We start from the raw sequence: 22156 nt of genomic DNA on the forward strand, positions 1-22156 counted from the left end.
AAAAAAACATCATCTGGACATTTTATTTAACAAATGTTTCATAAAATTCCATAAGAGTAACATTGTTAAAAAGAACAAAACATAGTTCTAAAATCTCTAAAACAAAAAAAAAATACAATAAAAGTCGCTTTGAGTTGTGTAACATATTAAAAGGCCTGTCAGAGGTTCCCCCAGAGGAACTGCTGACTCTCATGAGTCTTGGTTTCATCAAGTGTTCAGTTTGCATCTCATTGGTTCGTAGCACCATGGTGAATGTAAAAGTAATGCTAGTTTAATCCTCACTCCAAACAGAGGATCATAGAGTCACACAGATAAGTCAAGCTGATAAAATAACCTTTTATCTACCACTCAAACAGTAGATTCAAACGTCGATGTTTACTGCAGCACAGTGCAGTACAGAACAGTACAAAAACGTGCATGATTCAATGCATGATCTTCTCTAAAGAGAGGCAATCATCGCATCCCTGATTTCACATATTTCAAACGAGTGCTCCGAAGACAATTTAAAAGACCACAAAAAAAAATGAAGTAAAATGTGCAGAAAGAAGAATCCACAGAACTTCCATTAAATTCTAAATGTGTCCATATTCCGCTCGGACATCACTAATAAAAAGGAAATATCTAAAACCTAACTAAATGAGGTCTGAGGACAGAGCTGGCTGGCGTTCCTGGTTTTTTTTTTGTCCCCCTCCCCCCTCACACGCCGCCATCTTTTGGTCCGCCGCTTATGTTTGGGATCTGATCTGCAAAGGACTCGTTCATCCACTCTCCGTCCGGGAGCTGGCCCTCTGATTGTGACGTGGTCGCCTCCTGCGCTCCCTCTGAAGGTGGAGAACAAACAGAGGCAAGGAAGTATTGGTTTTATTGTGTAAACCTCAATAAATGCACTAAGGAGTTTGGCAAAATGAGATTCAAGGTCCTGGTTATGATTTATGTTTTCATGCAATGCTGCTTATGTTCAACAACCTCTCAGTAAAAACAGAAATGCCTAATCACGAGGGCGACATTAAAGTTGTTTTTCTGTATTCACTGACTTAAAACAAAAAGATTTTTCTAAAAATGTGTTTGGTTTACCTAAATGGACGGTGTGTACATTAAAGCACTTAAAGCATAGTGTTTGCATTTGTCAAAGATCAATGTTAAGTCCTACAACAGGGTTCTATGAATTTTAATGTTAAGTTATTTCAGATATTTCCTCATTTTTAATCTCCAAAATGTGTTTGAGGCTTGGATGTAAGATTTTAAAATTCGTAATTACAATCATTTTTAAATATTTTATAGAAAACAGTTAGAAAATTGAAAAATTTATTTTTCTGCACGAATTTCCAAAAAAAAAAAACAATTATCCTATTTCAGTGTTGGAGGACAAATTTGAAAGAATAAAGTCGAGTGGAGTTTAGTTAAGGTTGTTATAGTCAAAAATTATTTAAGTGCTACATTTTATCTATCTGTGTTCATCATGTGGAAAATAGACATTTAAAAGAAAAAAAGAAAATCGTAAGAGTGAAGGCACAACAGCATTAGATTTACCCATTTGCTTGTGGTTACCTGAGTTTCCAGCAGATGAGAACGTACAGCGACCGTTGGTCTGACTTTCAGCCTGGCGCTCTTCAGGTCCTTTCTCCATATATGCTCCACCATAAGCATCTTCATAACCCGGATCATACTGCTCCTCCTTTATTGCTAACCTCTTGGCATCCTCTGTTGGTTTGAAACAGGAAGAATTAAGGAAACATTAAACAGACACAGAAGGCGGCGCTTAATGTCGAGATGTACTTCAGTACATTCCCCCTCGGATGTTTAGGTCACCAATGTAAAAAAACTTAAAATTTCTGAAAAACTGTTGAACTATCCGAGTAGTGACATTAATTTAAAATAATGGCAAGAGCTTTATGTGTAAATCATGATGCTACTCACTGGTTTGACTCCCTAAATTACCTGTCCTGCGTGGGATTTACCCAGTATTGACCCTGCTTACCTTTAGCTAACGTAAGGTCAAACTTGTAGTCCACCTCCTGGATCTCCGTGCTTCTTTGAACGCCCTTCAGCTGATCTCTGAGCTCCCTCAGTTTGATGTAGAAGTGAACTTTGTCCTGAGCACGAGGAAACTGGGCACAGCGAGCACTGGATGAAGGCATCAGAAACAGGGCCTAAATGGGGGGAAAAAACTACTATTAATTCACTTCTTTAAAGACATTTTTGAAAGATTTTTTTAAGCTTGCTACGTATCTGTGCAATGTTTTATATTTAAAAGAAAATATGTTAAGAGCAGAATAAATCAGGTCTGAATGTTTACAGTTGCAGTCACCGTGGATCATTTTGGGCCTTCAGTGATTTACAATATTAAATGTTTATACAGCATATAATGTCAATGACTTAAATAGAACTACAAGAATTGGGTGTGCAATTTTAAATTTATTGTATTTCTTCTCGAATCTAACAAAATCATATTTATACATACAGGCTAAAATACAGTTCATACTTGCAGTCGCCTTTTTTTTTCTTTTAATAAGTGCTGCTGAAGGTTTTAAAATATATTTTAAATCAACAATGTCAAGGTCTATTAACTTCTTGTTAGTGATCACAACTGACTGCAGCTGGTAGCTTCTCTTTGTCAACATTTGTTGCCCTTAGATGAAAGGAAATACAGTGTGTTAGGATGTTCAGGAACAACCCTGGAACCACCAAGACTACAATCTTGGCATAAACTGGAAATCGTGTGACCAGTGAAGCCAGTTTACATCACCGGGGAAATAAAAAGCCCCTGCCCCACAAACAACACCTTCAAGCTGGACTGAAATTTGCAGCTGCCCACATGGATGATCAAAATGCCTTCTGAAGAGAGCTTTTATGGTCAGCTGAGACAAAGGTCAAGCTCTTAGGCCACAATGACAAGAAGCATGTTTGGAAGAGTCAAGGTGAAGTTTTCAAACCTAAAAACACTGTGGAGGTGGCAGCATCCCGCTGTAGGGCTGGTGCATTGCACAAAATGGATGGAATAATGAAGAAGGAAGACTACCTCCAAATTCTTCAGCTTCACCTCAAATCAACAGCTAGATGGTTGAGACTTTGACACATTTGAGTTCAACAAGACAATGAACTAAACACACTAAAAAACTGGTTTCTGAATTGATAAATCAGGCTATAATGGCCTCCCCAAAGCCCCGGCCTCAACCCTTTTGAACATTTGGGAACTCTACTTAAAGGCCAGCTCTGTGTCAGGAAACCAGCCAATTTAAATAAATTCTACCATTTCTGCCAAGAAGAGAGGTCAAATATCAGCCAGAATTAGCCAGAAGCTTGTCAATGGAAACAATTCATTCAAACCTGAGCACCCAATTCTTGTTTTAAAAATCACTGAGGTTGGATGTTGTAAAATTAATCCACTCTGGAAACAATGAAGGGTTCAAAGTAATAATTTAAAACCCAAAATTAGTGTGACATCAACACTGATGAGTGTATGTAAATATTTTCAGTCTTGAGGAAAATAATAATCAGGATCACTGATAGATCACAGTTTTATTATTATTGTTACGTCACCTGTGTGTCATTTTCCTCTGATAGTTTTGAAAAGTTTGACAAAACATAACTAGTAACATTATGACTATGTTAAATTACAACATCCTGATCCCTTAAAAACACGACAGATTTAAGTTCTCACCACGTCACAGTCGGGGATCTTGTGCGGCTGTAAACCAAATTCAAGCTTTTGTGGTTTTTTGCCAAACAGCTCTCTGCAGAACATCTCATAAATACCTGAAAAGAGGAAAAAGTACATTAATTCAGCAAATCAAGTATTTTTATTCCAAATGTTGCTCTTATAATTGAAAAAAAAAAAACAACTTACATTTTCCATTGAAAACAGCAATAAGTGGTTTATATTTCTTCAACTTCTCCACGAGAATTTTGCCTCCTTCGCGCAACTCCTTACTGGAGATGAAAGCAAACACGGCATTTAAACAAAATTATAACTACTCTGATTCATTTACAGGCAGAATTTATGTATTTTTTTTTCGAAGTGTCGTTGCAGTCCACTGATGGGTGCCCACCTTGAGAGGTCTTTGCTCCCTGGTGTTGTTCTCGACACCATGTTGGTGAAGCCCATTTTGTATTTGACAGGCAGCGTTGTGTCATGCATGTGGTTGAGCTGCTCCTCTGTGAATCCAGATAGATACAGGCATTTCCCTGCAATCGAAAGGTTTACAAGTTATTCGGTTTTGTCATGTCCAAACCCTCCTCAGTCTTTAATTGAGTTTTATCCAATTATCCCTGTATAAATTGTGCTCAATTTCTCATTCTTGTCTTCAGTCCTCCATGTTCTGCCCTAGTGTTTAATTTCAGTTTTTGTTTTTTTTATTTAATTATTGGATTCAACCTGCCTGCCTGCTGTGTATTTACCCACCAACCTAGGTCCTTAAACCATAATAATGACAATAATAAGTTCAAATCTGACTGGACTGGTGAGCTAATGGCAGCTAGTCTGAATGAAGAAAGACCGAAAGTGGATTCCTGTTGTCTTAAAACAACTCCAATCTCAAAACTTTTGCAGTGGCTCGTTCAAACGCTGTTTAATAAATCTTTGCATTGCTGTCAGTTTTGCATTACAGGGTATTCTGGCCTAAATAATACGATGCTCCTGCTGGTAGTGCACCGGGCTGCACTGGAGGTGCTACAGCTAGCTACCTTTTCTTTGTTACTACCTCTCAGGGTTTGGAGGGGACCCCTTCACATGGCACATTCTCTCAAAAACCCCACAGAGTTAGTGCAAAATTGATAATCCTGGCCTGAATTCAGAAACGGTGCGACACATTGTCGTCACTTGTGTTACATAACAAGGCTTCATTTGGGGAGTCATGTGATTTTCCTTGTTTTCGCATGGTGAGCATCGTAACACTTCTGATTTGAAAGATGGATATTGTGTCGAACTGTTTGCTTCAAACAGAATATGTGCAATGTAAAGATTTACAAAACAACATTCTCAAATACTGCCATAAAATCTTTCTGTTTGTGTTAAGATGCCAGCATTTCCCTTTGGTCTTGGCCCTGCTCAGGCTAGCTGTTAACTTGTCAGTCCAGTCAAATTTTACATATTTCTAAAGAATGAGTTTGTTCAAAGAGCTATCTGCAACAGGTAAGATATGCTGGTGTAGATTCTCAGTCATTCCAAAAAAAGTTAAAAAACAACTGGACTTCTATTCTGTAGCTGAAGACGTTTCGCTTCTCATCCGAGGAGCTTTCTCAATTGGAATTGAGAGTGTGGAGTTGAGCTTTTAAAGCTGAGATGTGATGTAAGCTGGATTGCTTGCAAATTGTTCTCACTCTCCTAACAATGGAGGCTCGTTAGAATCCTTGTTTGTCTGACTCACTGAGGGGCCACTCTTGTCACATGAGTGCAGGTGTTGNTTGGACTGAAACTGACTGGGGATCAGGCCTAAAGCTCCATTATATGTTTTTGAAAGCTGAAATCTGAGACCTCCTCCTCTGTTTAATGTTGGTTTCTCCTTTTTGACATAGATGGCTTCTTTTACCCCCCTCAACCCCTGGTTCGAGAGGGGGGTAAAAGGGGGGTAAAAGAAGCCATCTATGGTTTTACACTGCATTCATTTCTTTCTTGTACCTAATTAACTGTAAATTGTTGTAAATTTTCTTGACTTTTGACATTTTAGCAAAACTCCATGTTTTATCATCACATTTTTTTTCTTGGATCAGAACTTACAGAAATGATTTCCTGGACCTGGAAACCAGCGGCCGATAAAAGCTGCCATAAGCCCCGGATTGATACCAATCTGAAAATGCACACAAGTTGTTCGTTACGCCACCAAAACCAAATTCATTCCTAGTTTGGTGCTTTCTGACAAGAATGATCTCCTAAAGAAAGGCCAATCTTACAATGACATAATCCAGGTTGAAATCCAGCAGGTCTGGTAGAGTCTTTTTCATGACTTCCTCCTCGGACATCCCCTTGAAGCGGTCCACTTTCCTTTTCACCTTTTTGAAGCTCTCGTCAATCTTTTCCTGTTTTCCATCAGCCTGAGCTCCTGTGGCCTTTTTTGGCTTTGGACCTGGTTTGGCTTTCGGTGCATTCGGGTCCTTGGGCGTTTTTGGTGCCTTGGCGACTTTTGGTGGTTTGGGTGCACCTGGTTCCTTAGGTTGTGCTTTTCTGCCTCTCTTTTTAGGGGGTGCTGGAAGAAAAGGGAGATTGACAAACTCTTTTTTATACCATGTAATTCCTTAATAATGCTCCATTGGGTAACAAACAGTCTGTAAAAATCAGTAAAAGCTTGAAAAGAATTTCAACAACCCAAACAATGATAAGGTCATTACTAACATAAATAGATAAAGGTTTTCTTTAAACTTGTGCTTAGTAGAAACAACAACAACAACAACAACAAAAATGCAACATTTATATGAAATACTACAATCCAGGTGTAACTGTGCAGATCTACCACTCAGTTTACAACAAGTCCTATTTCACGAACACCTGATCTTTTATTCAAAAAGCATCCCAGTACGTTTAGTCAGGTTGGTGGGTTCCATCTGCTCCATCGTGGGTTCTGGGTTAGCCATGTGAGCCATAGCTGCCTCTTCAGTGTGATTCTCTGGGTAGTGAAGATTCGCGTATTGGGCCTGGAGAGCTTGAAACTGCTGGGCAGAGCGAACCCTGTGGTGGAACAGTAATACCAATAATGAAATGTAGGGTTAATTACTAACACCACAGGCAAAATAACAGTAGGCTGTGCCGTAGGATTTAAGCAGAGTTTACCCACTGAGCTCTGTAACGTATAAACCTTTGTGTTTTAACTAATTTGAGCATTTTACTCCAAGGTGGTGGACGCATAACTCGTAAAACAGGGTAAACTATTCAGTCTCATTGTAATTGCAGTCTTGGGCACAATAGAATTTAATAAACACACAACGGGCACATCTCTCTAGAACGATGTTAATAATAATAAATTAATACATAACAACAAAAGCTAAAATATATTGCAAATACTGTAAAAGGTTGGACTGTTTGTCAGTCAGCAAAGGGTCGGTGATCAAAACTATGTCTATTAAAGACCTAGCATTCCCTGAAGGAATGTTTTAAACTAAGATCATCTTATGATGTGAAATTATAGTTGTTTTGGTTAAACCCTGTAAATGACATGCCTGATCTGAGGAGATCAGAACTTGAAGTATGTGTTGAGAATGACTCTCAGCCACTACCACACCAAATCTTAGCTCAATATATGCAAATCTGACTGAGCTACAGTGATTTACGTGTTTGCTAATGTCAATTAGATCCGATAGCCACCTTGAATAAAAGTGACTCCAAAAGTTATTGAGTTGGAAACGTACATCCGATGATTACTTTATAAGAGTTTCATTAAAATCCATCTAGTGGTTCATATGACATTAGCTAACAAAGCAGACAAACGAACACACCTTTAGGTGACAGGTAATAAATATTATTATGAGACAGATCAGACACACGACTTTGTTTTTTTTTTTTAGTCCTGTACTGATCATCATATTACAGAGCAAATATTAGAACAAACTGCTGATCCTCAGCATCACTGTCAGCCTCGGTTCACATGTGAGAGAATGAGAATGACGGTGGGAAAACAAAGACAAAAGAATAAGTAGGTGCACATGCTTTCATTTCCATTCAGAGATGTGTCAAGATTGCTTTCCAGCCACGCTGTGGTGAGGAGGAAGACTCACCACTGATGAAGATACTCCGGGGAGACAACAGGCAGTGATCCATTCAGCTTTTCGTCCATCTTTTGGCTGGTTTAACTTTAATACAACCGACATGCATGTTGAAGAAACATAGCTGCTTGTCGCACATAAGATTCAACATAGAAATCCAGGCTAGTGTATGAAAGTGAATGCATGTGCCAACACTTTTTAATCAAATTAAAAAGGTGAAAAAAGACAAAACATAAACCAGAACGTAATAATAGACATTTAAATGGTAATGACACATTTTACAACAAAGTTACACGACTGTACAATTTCACGGAGACGTACCTAGCTATTTTTTAAATATTTTGTTTTATTTTTGTCATTCACCAGCTGAATTTATTATTCCTTATTTCTGCTAACAAACCGCTACAACCTAACAGAATCTGTAGATATCATTGAACTGTTTGGAAAACACTGTTGCCAATAAATAATAAATGTCGTATTAAACACAGATGGCGACAGGGTGAACAGCGCTGTTAAAAGCTTTTCAGCGCCACAAACACAGCTAATGTTAGCCAGCAGCTAATTTAGCATGGCTGAATGGTTTACCTTCTTTGCGATTTGACCCCGCTCAAAAAACTTCAAATATTTTAACTCAGTTAATGAAGGTTGTCATACCTTTTTAGGGTAAGGCTTAAATCAGTTTCTTCTAAGACGATATCTGCAGTTTTTCCATCTACTCTACACTTCGATTCACAAGAACTACGATGCTACCGATGCAACAAAGACATGACAACCGAGCCGGTCAACTTTGACACGGGAAGATCTCAAGTCAAATACATCCGGGGGGTGGAATTAGAAAATAGTGTTTTATCATTTTGAATAAACTTGACTACATTGTTACAAATTTACACACAAAACATAAACACAGTCCGTTTAAAACCAAATGTGTCTGGAACTAATGTTTAGAATGTAAACTTCGCAATAAAACCCCAAACGAGTAAAACTCACGCACCTATGTTGATAATGGTACGAGCCGCTCGGCTTTTTAAACACTGCGAGCTTGTTTTCTATTGGCTGGCCGTAATATTTAAAGGGCCAGTGTGGTCATAGTTAAGCTTTGGTGAAGCACTTTATTTCTCCAAACACAGGCTTCAAAAGTTAAGTAGTTACTCCTGTTCGTAAAAAAACAAAGAAAAAAAACAAAGATAAAAGAAGTCATGAAAGATATGGATTGTCAGTCAATGTTTTTACATTGAAACAATGTTTAAATTGTTTCTGTAATTGTTTTCTAAGTTATTGCAACTACACAACTATAGTTTTTAATTTTTTAGTAAATTTATGGTTGGTATGGAAGTGAAGTTCTTCTTTAACTGAACAAAAAGGTTTTGGTATGAAAACACATGCACAGACAAAAAACAAACAAATAAAAACAAAACAAGAAAACAACCATCCATCCATTCATTTTTTAACCTGCCTTTCCATTCAGGGTCACAGGAAGCTCGGGGACAGGTCACAAGTCCATCACAGGGACACATAGAGACAAATAAGACAGACAACCATTCATGACCATTAACCTAACATGCATGTTTTTGGTCAGTGGGAGTAGTCAAACCGGAGTACCTGGAGAAAACTCAATCATGCACTGGGAGAACATGCAAACTCTAGGCCCCCACGCGAGGGGCGAAAAACCCCAATAAGCTCACCCTATTTTTCCACTTTCACTTCTCTTCAGTATCTTAGCTGTTCCAAGGACTGCGCTCTACTCGACAGAGATCTCTGAGGTTGTTCCTGGGATCTGTTGGAGCTCAAATTATAAAACCCTTCTGCATTTGGCTAACATATAAAGCATATAAAGCCCTCAACATTGTGTCATTACGATTTTGTTTTACATCAGATTGTTTTAGCTAATCAACCTTTTCTTTTTAAGTTACAAGACCTCTAAAAAAAGGCTAAATCCTCCTGCTTTACCAATGAAAATTTAATGAAAGAAGATGCTTTAAACATATTTTCTGAATGCTTTTATTTTCATTTTTTATATGCTGGACATCATAATACAACTTCATATAAATAAGCTAAAAAAAATCAGACAGTAAACATGGCAGTGTTAGAATTAAAGTCGTACTAACACATGAGAAAAAGTCATATTATTTTATATCTTACATTAATCATGAAACACCATATTATCAATACAAAATCCATTGCTGGAAACACATATACAAAATGCAATAAACAGTCATAAAAACACACACACGTATAGGTATTAAAACTGTAAATGTGGGTTCTTCGTCTCTTCTGAACCACATTGCAGCAACTCAGGAACAGCGCAGCTCCTCGTTTTATATCTTCACTGTATCTTGATAATACAGTAGTTCAGCTGATTTTTTGGGGTTATTTATTGAGAAAACAACTCCAGCTGCAGCAGTTCTGTGTCATGTCATCTGCTGACTGGCCTGCAGAGCCCGTTTCTGTGAATTAACACAACATACATATATAGCATGAATATTTCTTAAGAACCATTCACGAGTTAGTAATCACAACACCATTAGTGCAGCTAATAAAATGTTAAGGAACACATTGGAATGACAATAATGTAATTTGTGCATTTTACGTCAAGTCAAATCAAAGTTTATTTCTAGAGAACATTTGAACACACCCACAGCTGACCGAAGTGCTTAATGGATGTAAGATCAATAAGTCAGACAATAAAACAAACTTTAATAAAACACTAAAAAATAATCAAATTAAAGGTCTTTTTTGAATGTATATTTGCATCTGATGAAGAGCTTTTCTGGTACCAATAAATGAGCCTAAAGTGTGCAAGCCTTTTTTTCCTCTAACACAGGAGTACCCAGTACCTGCATGGTACTGGGTACCTGCCTTCATTTTGAGTGTTCATGTGTGCGTTTTCTGTTCTAGTAGCTCATAATTACAACATTAGCTTCTGTAACAGATCACTTCCATGTTATAACTAAATGTATCTTTCCTACCCGAGTGCATCTTCAGCCTGTCCTGTTCTCCTCTCCTCTGTCTCAGCTGTTTTGTCTTATTTCATCATGCAGCCCACTGCAGCTTTCATACTCTGGATCCACTTGCTCTTCCTTGATCGCCATCCTTTTTGCATCCTCTGCAGCACAAAGACATCAGCTGGGAGTTAGAGCATCGTTTGTACAGACCGCAAACACCTGCTGGTGTTTCAGAAATTCCTAACAAGCAGGCGTCTCGTTCGGCTGCGGTGCATTAGCTGAAGGTGGCGGTGTGACGTACCTTTAGCTAGCTGGAGGTCGAACGAGTACTGTGTCTCCACCACGTCGCGGCTCGGCGCCAGGCCTTTCATCTGGTCTCGCAGCTCCTTCAGCTTTAGGTAGAAATGCACCTTATCCTGAGCGCGGGGAAACTGGGCACAGCGTGGGCTTGATGATGGCATTAGGAAGCAAACCTGTCACATGGGATACACGGCAGAGAGATTTTTGTAGAATATCTGGAGTGAATTTGAGGAACGGTCAGATTCTGTTTCTACGTACCGTTTCAGTTTCCGGGACTCTGTAGGGCTGCAGGCCAAAATCTAGATTTTTGGCTTTTACACCAAAGATTTCTTTACAAAAGGTTTCATAAATACCTGGAAAAAAACAACAACAAAAACACAAAAATGTTACAGCTGAACTAGTGCCTGTTTAGCATTTTAATAGTTTTAAAAAGGTTACCTTTGCCATTAAAAGCTGCTATCAGTGGCTTATATTTCTGTAGCTTTTCAAGTAACTGTCGGCCTCCTTCACGAATTTCCTTACTGACAAAAAAGACAAAACACATTACAGTTTGATTTTCATAATAATTCTTCACTATTTGATGTTGGAAACTAAGCAGTCACATATTTTGAATGTTACAATAAAGTAATCGTTTTGTAACTCTGCAAAAGTACTGACTGAACTTCTATCTTTAACTAAAACAACATTGTTAGAAACTTTTTTCCCCCCTCACTTTGAGAGGTCCTTGCTGCCAGGCGTGGTCCTTTCCACCATGTTAGTGAAGCCGATGCTGTATTGCTCCGGCAGGAGCTGGTCGTGCATGTAGTTCAGCTGCTGCTCAGTCAGACCCGACAGAAACAGACATTTCCCTAAAAGACAAAAAAAAAAAAAAACAAGAATTGAGCCTTAAATCCAACTAGAGGCTATTAAACAAACATGGATATTAGATCAAATTAAAGGCCTTGAAGTAATCCATGTCACCCACCACTTTTCATGGCAGAGTTTTCAACTAAAATAATCGTTTGTTGAGAAATGATTTTAAACCTTAAACTTTAAAAACTGTGTTATGCACAATTTCACAACATCACTTAGGGTTCAGAGTATGTATTGTGGACAACTCTCAGCTACTACCACGCCAAACTTTCCTTCAATATCTGCAAAACTGACTGAGTTGTAGCCGTTTCTGCGTTTTCTAAGGCCAGTTGGCTGTGGCAGCCATCTTGAATCAGGCCGACTTCATAAGGTAATCAGTTTTTGATGTACATCTAATTTTTACTTTTTGGGAGCTCTAGTAAAATTCATCCAGTGGTTCATGAGATATTTTGCTAAAAGTCAGACAAATGAACAAACACAAGCAAAAACGATATTGCCTGCCTTTGGTCTTTTTGCGGCTGGTAATAAGTATTCAAACAGGGTATTTTTTTGTTATAGTACATTGTTATCTGACCACATATTGTTACACAACATGTAAATTGTTTCAGAAACTCTAGATTCTTACAATCTATGATACTAATGTTTTCCACTCTGTCTATTTTTTATATAAAACTAATCTAAAGGAAGGAAATGTTCCTGACCAAATCTCTTCACATCTTTATCCTGATAAATGTCTCACTTGCAGAGGCCAACATTTAATACGTTAAAGAGGAACTAAGATATGGAACAGGTGTGGCTAGAAACTGTTCCTCTAACACAGGAGTGGGCAATCCTGGTCCTCGAGGGCCACCATCCTGCATGTTTTACTCGTTTCTCTGTTCCAACACACCCGATTTGAATCAACGGGTGATTAACAGGCTTCTGCAGAACATGAAGAGGTCATTTAACCACTGAATCAGGTGTGCTGGAGCAGGGAAACAAGGAAAACATGCAGGATAGTGTCCCTCGAGGACCAGGACTGCCTACCCCTGCTCTAACAAATGTTACAAAAAAAGGTTTTATGATGTGTTTTACATGTTTTGTGAAATGTATTAGTATTGTTTATGCATCACTGCTTGGGTTTTACTTAATGAATTGTACTAACTTTTTAGGATTACCAAGGTGGAGGCTTAATTGAAACTCTTTAAACCTTTGGCTGTATTTGTATCTCTGTTATCTTGACTTCTTTTATTGTGTGCCTTTTATTGAGTTAACTACAAAGAAACTAAATTTGTTTTCCACCTGAATGTTGGTAAAACTAAAACTGCTGATAAAAGTCAATAAACCTGAACACTGGTGCGTTTTTCCTGTAGCTGTGAAAGAGAACTGTAACCTACAGAAATGGTTCCCTGGGTTTGGGTAATGGTGTCCTTTGAAAGCTGACAACAATCCAGGATTAATTCCGATCTGAGGAGAAAAATTAAGACGTTTTCATAGAAATGCAGTGGAAAAATTGCGGATTTCTTCAGCTGCTACTCAAACCGGAACCTAAATGTGGGCTAAACCCGCATTTCCAAACACAACTGAACAGATCCAGTGAACCGTAAAGAAATAACTCACAATTAAAATGTCAAGGTTGTGGGTGATAACGTCAGGGAGGGTTTTTGCCATAACTTCAGCCACTGACATGCCGTTGAAGCGGTTGAGATCCCTCTTAGCCTTTTTTGCAGCCTCGGCCTCATCATCTTCTTTCGTCTTCTCAACCTTCATCTGCTGTTTGGGTCGACCTCTTTTCTTCTTCCCGGATGTCAGAGCTGCATCAGGAAGAAGAGACAAATTGAGACATGACTGGATATAAAGACCAAATTTTAAAGCGAAAACACACAACAGAGTGGAAATCTGTGTCGTTTATCATGTTAAAATCCAAAGTGAAGTCTGAAAATGTTTGACTGAACAAGAAGTAGAAAACATCTGAATGTAAAGTTGATTTTATTTTATTTTTTTTACCTTGAGGGGGGGCAGTAGACTGAACCCTCAGCTCCTGTGGCTGGACTGAGTGTTGATGCTGAGGCTGGTGCTGAACTGCAGGATGCTGCTGATGCTTGCTGAAGCCCTGCTGGCAGACCTGCTCCTGGTACTGATGGTTTGGGACTGGCGGGTAGTTGTAGTAAAAAGGCTCCTGGTAAAGTGACGGGTCCATTTGGACAGATGAACTCGACATGACAGGCTCTTCTCCCGGACCTTCAGCATAATGACCCATGTAGTGATACGGCATCACATGTGGTGCCTCGGGGTGCTGCTGACTGGCCTGATACCTGGGGGGGACAAAGGAGGAAGAAGATGAAGGCGAGAACAGAGAAGGTGAGTAAAAGAACCATGAAGGGTCTGCAGGTGGCAAGAAAACGTGTCTTGTGTTTGGTGTTAAACGGAGTGTGTGAGAAAAGCTTGAACACAGATTTGTAATGCTTACAAACACATACAGCACATACATTACTTTGTGTTTTGTGCAAAACAATTAATCATTCAATGCACTTTATATACAGTAAGATGCCAAACTATGTCTCCTTGTTTTGAGCTTACAGCTTTTATCTATCTGGTCAAAAGTAAATACGACAAAATATCAAAGCAGGGTGGGGAAAACGTTAGGAGACTCTAATTTATCATCCTCTTCAGCTTTGTCAGCTTACCGAGAGCAAGGTGCCCTGGTCCCGTGGCTGCAAAACAAGCCCAAATCACCACCCCTCCACCACTGTGCCTGACAGTAGGTGTGAGATGTTTGTGACGATATGCTGGGTTTGATTTACAATGCATTATGGTCACACATCTCCATTCTAGTCTGATTTTTTCCAAAGAATGCTGCTCAAGAGGTTTAGCAGTTTGTTCGGCAGCTGTTTTAAACCACGCCGCCATGTTTTTATTAAAGAGGGAAGGCTTTCTCCTCAACCATACACGTTCAGTGTTCTTCCAACTGCGCTGTCATGAACTGTAACATTTAACTTGTTAACTGAAGCCAGTGTAGAGTTTGGGTTGTAGCACTTGGGTTTATTGTATTTTCTCTAATAAACTGTTAACTGCTGAAAAGATAAAAATAAAAACTGTCTTGAACAAAGGAGCTGCTACCTCGACTCCTACATCTTACAAAAGGAAAAATATTGTACGTAGTCTTTCGACACGCTGCTTCTAAATTTCTGGCTTAGTTTTAGTTAGCTAAATATTAAATTTAATTTTCATTTTAAATGTAACACAGCGACTAAAAGACCCGCAAATTATTGCATTCTTTTAAACGCAAAGTTCAAAGTTTTTTGAAGCACCTGTACTCGTTATATCAACAAATAAAGTTTTTTTTTTTAAATCCCAGCTTGGTTTTGTGCAGATTTTGTGTAAATTTTGGTACACAAACTTTTACTGAGATTAGCAAGAAATTACTGACTGCGCAGTGTTAAAAACAACTCTCACGTCTGCAGTTTGTTTCAACAACTTTAAGTAGTAGGTTTCAAACAATGTACTTTTAAAATGCTGCAATAAGCACTTTGCAGAAGGTGTCAGAAGAATAAAAAGTGTTTGTTGTTGCTTGCTGTTAGAACCTCACTGCAATTAAACTTTCTACCTGACACAATAACTTGATATGCTGGTGTAGATTCTCAGTCACAATGTTCTTTCCTCTAATGTCATTCCTTACGTTGCTGGAGTATCCGAGAAACTCAGAAAGATTTTCTCCAAACACAACATCCCAGTACATTTCAAACCTAACAAGACTCTCAGGCAGAGGTTGGTCCACCCTAAGGACAAAACCCCCAAACCCAAACTGTGTTGTGTCTGCAGTTCAGTGCAGCGAAGAATGTTCAGACCTCTATATTGGACAGACAAAACAACCTCTGCACAGACGCATGGCTCAACACCGGAGAGCCACCTCTTCTGGACAGGACTCAGCTGTTCACCTACACCTCAAGGATAAGAGACACTCCTTTAAGGATCAAAATGTTCATATTTTGGACCGAGAAGACAGATGGTTCGAGAGGGGGGTAAAAGCAGCCATTTATGTCAAAAAGGAGAAACCAACATTAAACAGAGGAGGAGGTCTCAGATTTCAGCTTTCAAAAACATATAATGGAGCTTTAGGCCTGATCCCCAGTCAGTTTCACTCCAGTCAACACCTGCNGAGTGAGAACAATTTGCAAGCAATCCAGTTTACATCACATCTCAGCTTTAAAAGCTCAACTCCACACTCTCTAGTTCTGAATTGAGAAAGCTCCTCGGATGAGAAGCGAAACGTCTTCAGCTACAGAATAGAAGTCCAGTTGTTTTTGTTTTTTAACCTTTTTTGAATTTACAATAACTTGATGTACTTTTAAATAATCAAATAAAAGTTTTAAACTTAAAACTATTATTCTAACTATTTCTGCTTCCTATGCACAATTAATATGGCAACAATAATAAACAATATTTGCTTTTTGTCTATTTTATATTGTCAAATGTTTTCTTTTCGGATCATCTATCTGTTTTGATTGATTTATTATTTTTCCTCTTTTAGCACTTGTACACATTTAGTTAAAACTAATGCCATAGATTGTTTTGTCAAGATGTTTTGTATAATAATAATAATAATAATAATAATAATAATAATAATAATAATAATAATAATAATAATAATAAGTTTTAAAGCTACAAGCCTAAATGTATAATGTAAATATCAGACTAACGTGGTTTGTTTGGTGGTAATTGTTTTCCCCATTATCAAGGTATGAGGAGATAACCTAAGGCATCCCCTTCCTACCACCTCCAGCATCATAAACTCACCGCTTTAACTGGTTTTCTTCCAGCTTAACTACAGACTTACATTAAAGAAAAACTCTACAGTCAAAAGTCTTTATTACACGACATTACAACGATATAAAATTTACCTTCTTGTTGTAAATATTTCTGAATAAAAAGACGAATGGTCGCACAGCCGGACGGCTGAGGTAACGCATTTACAACAATACAGACTTATATAGTTGACCATTACAGAAACAAAAGCGGAATATACGAATATGTAACATACCTGTCGTACATTTTCTCCGAGGGGTTTAAAAGGAAACAGAGAAGTCAAAAAACAAAGACCATCTGATTTGAACGTGTGTTTAAATTCGGTTTACTTATTATTTACTGCCACCTAGTGTTGGTGAGGTGAACTTTATCTTGTTTTTAATGCTTTAAATGAGGAAAATCTATTATTTTCATGCACGATCAATAAGTAATAATATAAGAAAAGATTATATTCAGCAATTGAAACATGAAAAAGCACACACGAGGTTATAGATTTGAAACATGAACAGCGTGAATTCATACTGCCTGTCCCTTAAACGGCGACAAACGAACTCGGTACGCATGCGCCAACACGAATTAGTAACGTAGAAGAAGATTGCTGCCAAAGATATTATGTTTTGTGAATATGATCACTTCGCATAAAAACAGAACCAGCTCAAAACTAGTGAATTTGAATCTGAATCTTCTCATTCGGTAATGTAGAGCTTGATTTTTTTCTGGTGATCCTGTCGGTGTTATTATGGGATGAAATATGATGAGCGTGATCGAAAAGACGTATATTCATAGTCATATATAGTTGCTGTGCTGTCGCGTTAGAGCCAGCATTCGCGTTCAAGCCGTCTAGAACAGAGAGAAGGAGCATTGTTTTTTAATTCAAGCTTGACACTAAACTAGTACATCAGTAATACATTTATCTAAACTGACGTGAAAACACCGAGTTGTTCTGAACTTTAATGAAATACGTAAAAAGTGTGGAGTGAGACCTCTTAGCATTTTAAAATCATAAACATGTTAGCTAAACAGCACGACCTGCTCATGTGTCTCAATGACGGACACTGGGTTTGGTGGTGACAAACATTTTTACATAAATGTTAAGAAGCTGCAGTTAATGTAACAAGCAAGGTAAGGTTTTACAAACTTCACTTCAGGTCATTTCGTGTGTTTCTTTCGCAATTATGTCTGTTTTTTTAAACTGTTACATCAGAGCTGTTAACACTAGTGTAGTAGTAAATGTACACAGACAGCATTAGTGTGGCTTTATATGCATGTCGTAGATATTTAGTATGAAAACTGAATAATTTTCATACATTGCTCTCAAACTGTACAGTTTTGGAGGAACGGTTATATGATAATTACAACTACCGATATTTTGTTCTGTACTTTGAAAATATGGAAAAGCATTTTATAAAAAAAAAGTACAGATATTTGTTAAAAATGTTGTTTTAATGCTATAAAAGGGCACATATGGGGAGCAGGGGAAATGGATCATATTAAACCAGGGCTGGGCAACCCTGGTCCTCGAGGGCCACTGTCCTGCATGTGTTACTTGTTTCTCTGCTTCAACACACCTGATTCAATGGTTGTTACCTCTTCACGTTCTGCAGAAGCCTGTTAATCACCCATTGATTCAAATCAGGTGTGTCGGAGCTGTGATACAAGTAAAACATGCAGGATGGTGGCCCTTGAGGATCAGGGTTGCCCACCCCTGTATTAAACTCTTAACCCACAAAACATGAGTTCAAAAGGATCAGAGTTACAATGTTGTCATATTAAAGACAAGAAACTGAACTTGTGCTTCATTTATATTTCAGTAAGACCATTGTAAAATGAAAAAATGTCTGTTCAGATGTTTTCCCCCTAATTAGTCTGTTTGTCATGGAAAAAATGAAAAGGAAAAAAGTCTGCCATACATTTTCCCAGTTTTCTGTTATGTTTTTTTAAACACAAAAATAAATAAATATATACTACAAATTATGAGACTTAAGGCATTTTTAACATATTTAGTCTTGCCAACATCTGGCAGGAGAAAGGGTCAGACTGGTGCTTGTATTTGATTTGTGTGTTTGTCTTTTCTCCAGGTGGAGTCGGGTCACATCGGTCTGTAAAGATGCCAGCTGGTGTGTCGTGGCCTCGGTACATCAGGATGCTCGGAGCCAGTATGTTGGCCATGTTTGCAGGAGCACAGGTCGTCCACCAGTATTACATACCTGATCTGGTGAGGGACAACTCAAGCGTGTTTTATGTTGAGGTCCTGTTAACAGAACCAGTTAACAACTCTGCAAATTTGTTTCATATAAAGAAAGAGTTGGTGACTAACTGTTCATAATGTAACATGTCTAAAAATGTTTTTCATCATTCCATCAGAATTTGCTTCGTTGATGTATGGCTAGCTCTAAAAAGAAAATTAAATATAAAATTTGGTCCACCAACAAATTCAGAAATTGTTAAAGTGTGCTTTTTAAATATTTCAGAGTATCCCAGAAGTCCCACCAAAGCCTGGAGAGCTTCAGACAGAACTACATGGCTACAAAATCAGAGAAGAAGCTGCTGCAGCCGTACACAAGTTTCAAAAGGGGGAAAATGTGGACTGACGGTTTTTACGATTTATTGTGGAAACCTACAACTGTATGCTGCAATGTACTTTGGGACAGTATATTTTGCAGTGAATGTTTTTATTTGTATTGCTTCTTCTGAAGGAAAAAGCCAAGATTGAATACAACTGGATATTGAAAAATACTGATAAAAAGAAAAGTGAATAACATTTTGTTTATTTAGCTGTCCAAGATGAGGATCCTAAAAATCAACTGATTGCTGTGTGTCTGTCTTCATCCATTTTTAATGTATTTGTATATGTGGAAGAAATTATAAAAATTGTTACAAGATACCAAAGCAATATTCTTCATAAACATAAAAGTGGCTGTATTTGAATAATAAAGAGCTGAATGTCTCCAATAGAATGCGAAATGCATTATTTGACAAAGATAAACTAATTTCTGTAGGTTTTTTTTTTTGTGATTAGTTATTTTTATTAGTAAGTTCATTGGAAATAATCAGTTGATGGTTAATAATATAAAGTAGGTTACCACTGAGACATTTATTATTTATAAAATTTTTTTAAACCTAGAAAGCCAAATATCAGTTCTGAGCATTTTAAGAGTGCAGTTATGATTACTTTCTCTGTATCTTGTCACTGTAAATGAAAATGTTTGCTTTTGGATGTCTTAAATGACGAAAATAAACGAAAAATATATATTATTAAAATGTTTCACGTTATAACGTTTTTCTCAGGGAGTACTGTTCTTTGTTTCAATGTTGTTGATTTGTCTTTGGGCTTGACGTATAATGAACAAATCAGTATGCGCATGCGCGTAGCCCGGTATCATAGCAACAGTTTAAACAGAAAAAGTAAAAGATGGCGAGCCAGAGGGAGAAAGACGCTGCAGAGTATCTGGAAAAACACAAAATTATCGATCTAATGGACAACCTGATTAGCATGCTTTTGTTTTACAGACCTGGTCAGAGCTCCCTCTGTTTCTAAAGTTGAGACATTTTACTATTTTGTGAAGCACTATAGGTTTCGCTATACGTAACTTTACGTTACGTTTACGTGACACCAGTAATGGTTGAAAAAAAAATGTTTATATTAGCGATTTATTAATAACCGATTTATACTGCTTTATTTAGATTTTAAATCCACTGTTTCATTTCAAATTTGTATTGCATTACATTACAGTTAAAGAAACAAGCTTTCAAACTTTAACAAAAGTCTTTTTTCAGTTCAGTTATAAGAAAATTGACCTATTAGAAAAGAAGTTACCAACAAACTTTATTAAACCACAATAATGTCACGATCGCATTGCCGTTCTCCCCCAAGTGTGAAAATTGTTGAATTGTTTTTTTGGGGTTTTTTTTTTGTTCAACTTATATATTATTTACAGCACTAAAAATACTTTTTAAAATCAGAAACGCTGTTCTACTTAATGCCTTGATTCTGGTTGTGTCCCTCAGAGAATCCCAGAGAGTTTCTTATTGAGCAGCTGGAGCTGTTGAAGATTTGTCAGCAGAGTGGTGTAAGAGGACCAAATCTGTTCAGCAACTCCAACCTGGATGCAGTCTTTGGGATACTGGACCCTGCTGATCAAAAGTATATAACCTTTGCACAGTACAAGCACGGTGAGTCCTGCAGGGTCACTTTTACTCTGTCTTTGTATGCAAAGATGGATGCTGTAAACCTCCCATTATTATTAAACAAAGAGGTTTTAATGTAAATCCAATGGTGTATATTTTTGCATGCATTCATATTACCTGTGTAGTCTGTGACTGGCTGCACAGGTAAGCTTGTTAATTTAATTTTGACTATGCTCTTGACCTTTTAATATTGTGCAAGAGTGAATGCTGTTGCAGACCTCTTTTCATGACTTTTCAGTTTTTGGGATCAAATTGATTTAATTTTTCTTCAGCCACAAAGTTATTTGGTATTCTTTATAAACCAGTGGACATTAGTTTTCTCCCTTCAGATGAAGGTGGTGCCCAATGTTATCCTGGTAAACTTAACATTATTAGTGCACCTGATAGTAAACCACACGCTGTTGGTAATCTCATCAAACTTTGTGCGTCACAAATATTCTATGGTTATTTTATTTCACACAGTTAGAGGAAACTGCAATGTTGTCACGGGAATGATACTTTAGAAATAAAACTGTGGGAACTAACAAAGTTACTTACTGGACCATTTATCCCTGCAGCTCTAACCATGCTTGGCATAAAGGATGTTAATGAGTGTCCTGATGGAGTAAATGAAGACAGAATATCCCATGAGACGTTCAGAACAGAAGCGTAAGAGCATCTTGCAAAGTTTAATCATTATATACAGTTACTTTCATCACGTTTTCAAGATAATGTTGGTTTCATTTGTTTTTTTAGGATGGAGGGTCTGCAGAGAAACTCAGCAACATATGCACAACTGTAAAGTTCTGTTTTTGTCCAACCTGTATTAGCTATGACACATTTTGTTGAATTGAATATTGCAATTAAACTGACAGTTCAATGTAAAGTTAAAATAATAAACACAAATTACTAACAGAAATCCCTGCTGTAACTTTTCATACCATTCTAGTTCTGCTAAAAAAAATCTTCCTTTGCACACAGGTGTATTGAAATAAAATAAAATAAAAAATACATACACTTTGCAAATCAGATGGGTCAAACTGAATGAGAAAGACAGGTTATTGCAGGACTTCATCAAGAAAGTAGTAGGCTAAATTCTAACAAAATAGAAGAAAAAGACAATTACAGTCAATCATTCAAGTTAATCTTTGGTGTAAAAACAAAAGCATCAGGTGCCATTTTTTACCTAAAAAAAGCAGAACACCAGCTACACATATCAAAATGCTAGCCAAAGTCAAAATGAGCAAAGTGTTAGCTAATAGCTAAATGTAGCAAAAGGGTGGCAACAAGCTAGGTGTAGCAAGACTCACTAAAAGCTAAAAATGCTAAAACAAAAGTAGCAAAAGGCTAGCTGAAAGTGGCAGAAGACAAAAACAGAGGAAGTATGCTGACGCAAATTTAAAAGAGAACAATGTTTT

General features: G+C 37.6%; 4 protein-coding genes across 6 annotated transcripts; 2 read left to right on the forward strand and 2 right to left on the reverse strand.

Annotated features, from left to right (window-relative positions):
- Positions 1–654: 654 nt before the first annotated feature.
- Positions 655–8492, reverse strand: LOC108245713 (G/T mismatch-specific thymine DNA glycosylase). 3 transcript variants are annotated; one of them, XM_017432837.3, is made up of 11 exons: positions 8347–8492; positions 7705–7779; positions 6513–6661; positions 5890–6182; positions 5717–5786; positions 4050–4185; positions 3848–3930; positions 3662–3756; positions 1979–2150; positions 1549–1701; positions 655–821 (listed from the first exon to the last, which is right to left on the reverse strand). In XM_017432837.3, exons 2-11 carry the CDS (start codon positions 7761–7763, stop codon positions 697–699), a joined length of 1335 nt encoding a protein of 444 aa, XP_017288326.1. In that variant the 5' UTR covers positions 7764–7779; positions 8347–8492; the 3' UTR covers positions 655–696. The 3 variants fall into 3 exon arrangements, with proteins under 3 accessions (XP_017288326.1, XP_017288327.1, XP_037834370.1); XM_017432838.3 differs by having other exon boundaries at positions 7705–7790; positions 8347–8476; XM_037978442.1 differs by lacking the exon at positions 7705–7779 and having other exon boundaries at positions 8347–8476.
- A 1184-nt stretch (positions 8493–9676) lies between these two features.
- LOC108245718 (G/T mismatch-specific thymine DNA glycosylase-like) lies at positions 9677–17053 on the reverse strand. Its single transcript, XM_017432845.3, has 10 exons — positions 16807–17053; positions 13773–14080; positions 13386–13579; positions 13163–13232; positions 11647–11782; positions 11373–11455; positions 11193–11287; positions 10936–11107; positions 10659–10795; positions 9677–10136 (listed from the first exon to the last, which is right to left on the reverse strand). The coding sequence occupies exons 1-9, from the start codon at positions 16815–16817 to the stop codon at positions 10701–10703; spliced, it is 1164 nt and encodes a 387-aa protein (XP_017288334.1). The 5' UTR covers positions 16818–17053; the 3' UTR covers positions 9677–10136; positions 10659–10700.
- A 491-nt stretch (positions 17054–17544) lies between these two features.
- On the forward strand, positions 17545–19832 carry lg11h12orf73 (linkage group 11 C12orf73 homolog). The gene is made up of 3 exons (XM_017432847.3): positions 17545–17693; positions 18650–18786; positions 19043–19832. Exons 2-3 carry the CDS (start codon positions 18679–18681, stop codon positions 19160–19162), a joined length of 228 nt encoding a protein of 75 aa, XP_017288336.1. The 5' UTR covers positions 17545–17693; positions 18650–18678; the 3' UTR covers positions 19163–19832.
- Positions 19833–19942: 110 nt separating this feature from the next.
- On the forward strand, positions 19943–21657 carry si:dkey-42p14.3 (EF-hand calcium-binding domain-containing protein 10). The gene is made up of 4 exons (XM_017432848.3): positions 19943–20086; positions 20580–20744; positions 21317–21407; positions 21495–21657. Exons 1-4 carry the CDS (start codon positions 19984–19986, stop codon positions 21538–21540), a joined length of 405 nt encoding a protein of 134 aa, XP_017288337.1. The 5' UTR covers positions 19943–19983; the 3' UTR covers positions 21541–21657.
- The last annotated feature ends 499 nt before the right edge of the window (positions 21658–22156 follow it).

Source organism: Kryptolebias marmoratus, linkage group LG11 (assembly GCF_001649575.2).
Source record: "Kryptolebias marmoratus isolate JLee-2015 linkage group LG11, ASM164957v2, whole genome shotgun sequence".
NCBI lineage: Eukaryota > Metazoa > Chordata > Actinopteri > Cyprinodontiformes > Rivulidae > Kryptolebias > Kryptolebias marmoratus.